Source organism: Poecilia reticulata, chromosome 22 (genome assembly GCF_904066995.2).
Source record: "Poecilia reticulata chromosome 22, P_reticulata-male-v2, whole genome shotgun sequence".
Taxonomy (NCBI): domain Eukaryota; kingdom Metazoa; phylum Chordata; class Actinopteri; order Cyprinodontiformes; family Poeciliidae; genus Poecilia; species Poecilia reticulata.
This window is the reverse complement of record NC_088851.1, coordinates 24,508,644-24,514,328: the sequence shown is the minus strand read 5'-3', so window position 1 is coordinate 24,514,328 and position 5,685 is coordinate 24,508,644. Positions and strand designations below refer to the sequence as shown.

The window sequence follows — 5,685 nt, the reverse complement described above, 5'->3', positions numbered from 1 at the left end:
ATTTCTGTTTGAAAAGTAAAAATTTTGGTAGAAAAAAATCTGAAATTTTGAGATAAATCTCAGAAATCTTCTCAAATAAACATGAAGATTTCTGAGTTCGGGTGTGAAAAAAATTTGAAGAAAAAATGCAGAAATTTTTAGATTACTCTCAGAAATTTTCTAGAAAAAAAACATTTTCTGAGTTCAAAAAGTCAAAATATTTGCAAGAATTTTTTATTTTTTTTAGATTAGTCTGTGAAAATTTCTAGACAAAACATGGACATTTCTCCCTCTACCGCATTTGTTTTGGTTGTGTTTACCCAGAATGCCTTTCGCCGTAGTCCACTTCCTGCTTTTGGAGCGGTCTCTGGTCCTCTTAGCGTTAGCGCTGCACTCGAACGTCGCCAGTTCACTTCAGGCGAACCGAGACTGAGGCTTGTAGAGTAAAACCGACACAGAGAGCGAGGAAAAACAAAAATATTAGTGGGTTGTTTTTCACCCATTTATCAGCATTAGTTTCCCTTTGCTGTGGCGCTCTACAGCTAATATTGAAATTTGCTTAGTCCTCTCTTGCATCTTGACAGGATCCAAACTGTTTATAGATTTATAGGCTATATAGAGAAAATACATATTTTACTTAGCAAAACATCAGCAATTTTCTCAGCTTTAATTTAAGCCACATTTTATAGAAATCGAGTAAGAAATAAGGACTCTACAACCATTTTTGTGACAGATTCCTGCTCACCCCGCATTGAAACGGTCTAGTTTTGCGGACATGACTCAATGACTCACAGTAATGGCCGCCTGCAGGAAAGTCGCTAGCATTAGTGGCTAACAGGCGATGTTTAAACCAGTAAAGTGCATCAATGGAGAAATTCTACAACGGCTCAAATATGACGCTGGTCTTCTTCAGAGGTTTTTGTGTTGTTTCCTTCGGCGGGTCTTGGTGCAGCGCCCCCACAGGCGAAGTAGGGAACAGGTTTTTCAGTTTTGATCATTAGACAGATCGCAGCAGCGAGAAAGCGAACCGCACCAGCTAAAAATGTAAGAAATGTTGCAATTTTGACCCCAAATCATACCGAGCCTATCGGATTATCACATGTGAAAACAGTCTAAGCTTTAACCTTAGTTGGTTGTTCCTCTGTCCATTTTCAGACAAATGAGCAAAGCTTTGTGAGATGTTTAAAACTTGGGATATTGTTTTATAAACTTTCAACTTTTCCACAATTGGTTCCCTAACCTCTCCCGCCTCCACTGTGGTTTCCACAGTGTTGAAAAGACGCATACCACACAGATTTGTATTTGTAAACCGAGCTTCCCTTTTCTATATTACTCTGTGCACTACAAAAGCACAAAATCTTACCAAGTATTTTTGATCTAGTTTCTAGACCAAATCTCTTACTACACTTAAAATAAAACAAAACTAACCTAAAAGTAACTTTTCAGCAAGCTATACAATCTTGTTTTTTGTAAATTATTCCTTAATATTGACTTTTAAAACATTTTATAGTTCTCTTGGCAGATTATTTAACTTATAAGATAGGAGAAAATGTCTTGTTCTAAGTGAAATAATCTGTTCTAAGTGAAGTTGGCAGAAAAACCAAATGTGGTGGGGTTGCTAGGTAACGGGCTGAGGTTGCTAGGTAAAGGGCTGAGGTTGCTAGGTAACGGCCCAATATGACTCAACTTGTTAAAACTGCCAATGAAACTAGAACTTTCTCATCAATTAAGGAATTATTTACTTAAAACAAGCTTCTATATCTCACAATAAAGTTACTTGTAAGTTAATTTTCTCTAATTTCGGGTGTAATAAGATATTTGCACTAGAATATAGGCAGAAATACTTGTTGTTTTTCAGTGTGTTGGTCTATCACATAAAAATCCCAGTAAATATTTGTGTCTGTTATGTGGGGAAAAAAAGACGCTGTGGAGAGATTTTGTTTGTTGAACAGCCAGAGGGGGAGAAAAAAAAAAAAAAGATGATGTGACCAGAAAAATAAAACTGAATTTTATACAATTTTGTTTTTCCACTAGCAATAAAAACAGCCGTAGGGAGAGTCATTCAGCAGGAAGGCTGGAGCTGTTTGATTTAGACGAGGTCATGGAAGGTAAATCAGAGTAAACTCAGTTCTCCGTGAAGACAGAGATATCAGAGACTTGAAAGGAAGTGGGCCAGCGCTGGCTGTAACTTATCATTCTGATCTGTCCTGTGCTTCAGTCTTTTTTGATTTTCCATCAGCTGTGGTTTCTGGAAGCTCAGAGTCTCAATAAACAAGCCCTTAAAAAAAGAAGAAGAAGGAAAAAAAAAAGAGACTGCTTTCCTAGATCTGCGCTATCCTCAGATAAACCTGGTGCTGCTGCCAGGAGTCCAGGAAAGTTTAAAGGAGGTAGATGTGAGAGTTTGCAGCCACAACAACCAGTGAGTAATTTTAATGCAAAAGGCACAGCAGGTGAGCTTCTGTTTTCTCACCAAAACGCCTCGGAGAGTTGGATTGTTATTCCAGCTCATCCGTGGGGGAGGAAAGTGGGCAGAAAGTGGCGAGAAATAAGCTGTTTTTAAGAAATAAGCTGTTTTTAAGAACTGAAAAGCAGATTTGTCTGCTAAATAGTTAATCAGACTGCAAAGTTCTCGTTCCATCACAAACAAGAGTCACATCTTTAATCTAATATAGATTATTAGTCCAAATTTTTTGGTATGTGGGGCAGATTAATTGAGTCAAAAATAACTCGTGGGCAAAGAAAGTCAAAATAAAACTAAAATAAAGCAAATAACTGTTTACTATACAAAACAGAAGTATTTTTTATTGTAGATTTACATTTTGTTGGACTAAAAAAAAAATCTACTTTTCCAATTGTTTTTGGCTCAGTTGACCCATTTTATTATTTGTGTCACTTTTTTTCAATAAATTAATAAAAGCTGAAAAGGATGAATACTTTGGTGTTGTTCTGAACTTTTTCCACCCTAACAAAATTGCTAATTATTTTTTAAAAGTAAAACAATCTCCATCTACACTTTGGCTATTACCTTAGCTTAATCAAAATGTTGGGCTTACTGGGGTTGTTAGGTAACGGCTGGGCTAGGCTGGGGTTGCTAGGTAACAGCTGGGCTAGGCTGGGGTTGCTAGGTAACGGCTGGGCTAGGCTGGGGTTGCTAGGTAACAGCACAGTGCCCGGGTTTGTGACTCAACATGTTATTAATGAAATAATCTGTTCATATTAGTACTTTTTTAAAATTAATATTAAGGAGTTATTCACTCAAATTATTTTAAGGATGAAAATTACAATAATTGGTAAAAGTTACAAAAAATAAAACACATTTTTTTTCCAAATCGGTTTCTTTCAATGCGGGTGTGTCTGTGTCTGGTGAATCGGTCAGTGGGTAGAAAATCCAGAAATATTACTCAAGTAAAAGTAAGTACAGCACAGTAAAAATACTCCTAGAAGTAATTTCATTCAGAAAAGTTACTCATGTTAATGTAATCAGGGGTGCACAAACTTTTTGCCATGGTAAAATTAAGCCTTTCAAATGTTGTAGATCCAAATCTTGAAACAGATTTTTACGATGATCTATTAGGTCTTTAGAAAAAAGGACTACATTTCTGCCAAAAAACTCAGAAATTTTGTTATTATTCTCAAAAATTTTCAAAAGAAAATTTTCAACATTTGAAATTCAGAGATTTCAAAGCTTTTTGGAAAAAACTATGGTATTAATCTAAAATGTTATTCTTTTTTCTAGCAAATTTCCTTGTTTTTCAAGAATTTTTCTGAGATTACTCTCAAAATTTCGGAGTTTTCTTTGGCAGACATTTACTACTTTAATTTTGCATGTTTTCTGTATTAAAACAGATTTCCAGTCTTTGGTTTCTTTTGGGCTCGATTGAATACATTTATTTTCAGTTATAAGAACAACATTTTGGTCATTTTGTTTAAATTTTTTTTTTCTATATTTAGCCAAGTTTAATAAAGAATAAAAGCTGATTTGGGAGCAGCAGAGTCGGCTTTTCAGTAAAAGTCTACATTTTGTTAAACTTGGTTATAAAAACACAAATACTTTGTGGTGTACTTCACTTTTTCCTGTGTAAGTAAATTATGTTGGTAACAGTTTTTACCCTGATTGCAACTTAAAAGTCTCCATCTCCATCTACAGGCCAAATTTGTATTATGTTTGAATTGCAGTTGGTGGCCACACAAAATCAGTCCAAGGGTCACAAATGGCCCCCGGGCCGCACTTTGGACACCCCTGGAGTAAGTAGAACGAATTACTTCACAACTCTGCTCTACCTTTCACTTCCAAAGTAACATGAATTGATTTTTCCTGTTAGTTTGTTTCATTTGGTTTCGGTGACGCAGCGGCGCATCCGCTCCATCCCGCCCGGACGACAGCAGGTAATCCCCGCCATGTGAGGCCTCGGCCCCGGTTTGGAGGCGGGCTGTGCTCCATTCAAATGTGCCAAAGCTATAAAAAGGGGCGGGAGACGCAAGTAACCTAACTTCAACTCAGAAGCCCGTGGCACAGCGCGCAGGGCCGTGCAGGTTACCATCAGAAAGTGATGATGAATACAGTCAAAGCTGTGAAAAACGCAGCGGTTTGTTTCGTCCTGCTGCCCCGCTTCCTCATGGCAGCTGTAGTTTTCTGGCTGCTGGACTTCTTGTGCATCAGGAAGAGGTTTTTCTTTAGGATGAAGGAGCAGGGAGGCGACGCCACTGATCCTCCGGTGTGCATTTCGGACTCCAACCGGCTCTTCAGCTTGGAGTCGCTGAAGGCCGTCTGGCACGGCCAGAAGCTGGACTTCCTGAAAGCGGCGCACCTCGGACGCGGAGCGCCCAACACCGAAGTTGTGCGCCTGGAGGACCGGCGGCACTCCCGCATCCTGGACTTTGCGCACGGCGACCGTCCGCTTATCCTCAACTTCGGCAGCTGCACCTGACCGCCGTTCATGGCGCGCCTGAAGGCTTTCCAGGAGGTCGCGCAGCTGAACGCGGACATTGCGGACACCGTGGTGGTGTACATCGAGGAGGCGCATCCGTCCGACGGCTGGACGAGCACCGACGCGCCCTACCAGATCCCGAAGCACCGGTGTCTGGAGGAGCGGCTGAGCGCGGCGCACCTGATCCACCTGGAGGTGCCCGGCTGCCGGGTGGTGGCGGACAACATGGAGGACTCCTCCAGCGCCGCGTACGGGGCGTATTTCAACAGACTGTACGTCCTGCACCGGGGCACGGTGGCGTACCAGGGCGGCCGGGGACCGGAGGGCTACCGGATCTCAGAGCTCAGAGACTGGCTGGACCAACACCGGAAAGCGCTGCAAAAAACTGAGAGCAGTCTGGCTTTAAACGTGTAAAATAACTCTTTTTTTCTCTTTGCATCTATAGTTAAAGCGTATTTATTGTTATTTTTGTATTATTAGAGTTCAGTGAAGACTCGGAGCGGCGCGCGTCTCTCGGTATTGTTGTGAAGTTCGGTTTTTAAATGGCTCCAGTCCAGGAAACCGGTGCTGATGTTTCCATACCGGTGGATCTGCTGCTCTGCTCTAAGTCTTGCATGCGTATTTCTCTAAAATATTTTTGATTTATTGATATATTTTTTTAGTTTTCTGTTTCTTTTTTTCACACAGATTTAATTTTTGTTGCCTATCTTGTATTTTGATGTTTATGCAGAAGACAAAGGATCAGATTTCCTCTCAAATAAAGCACAACTTATCCGGA

General features: G+C 40.2%; 1 protein-coding gene across 1 annotated transcript; it reads left to right on the top strand.

Annotated features, from left to right (window-relative positions):
- The first annotated feature begins 4,321 nt into the window (after positions 1-4,321).
- Positions 4,322-5,685, top strand: dio3a (iodothyronine deiodinase 3a). The gene has a single exon (XM_008399910.3). It carries the CDS (start codon positions 4,530-4,532, stop codon positions 5,319-5,321), a length of 792 nt encoding a protein of 263 aa, XP_008398132.2. The 5' UTR covers positions 4,322-4,529; the 3' UTR covers positions 5,322-5,685.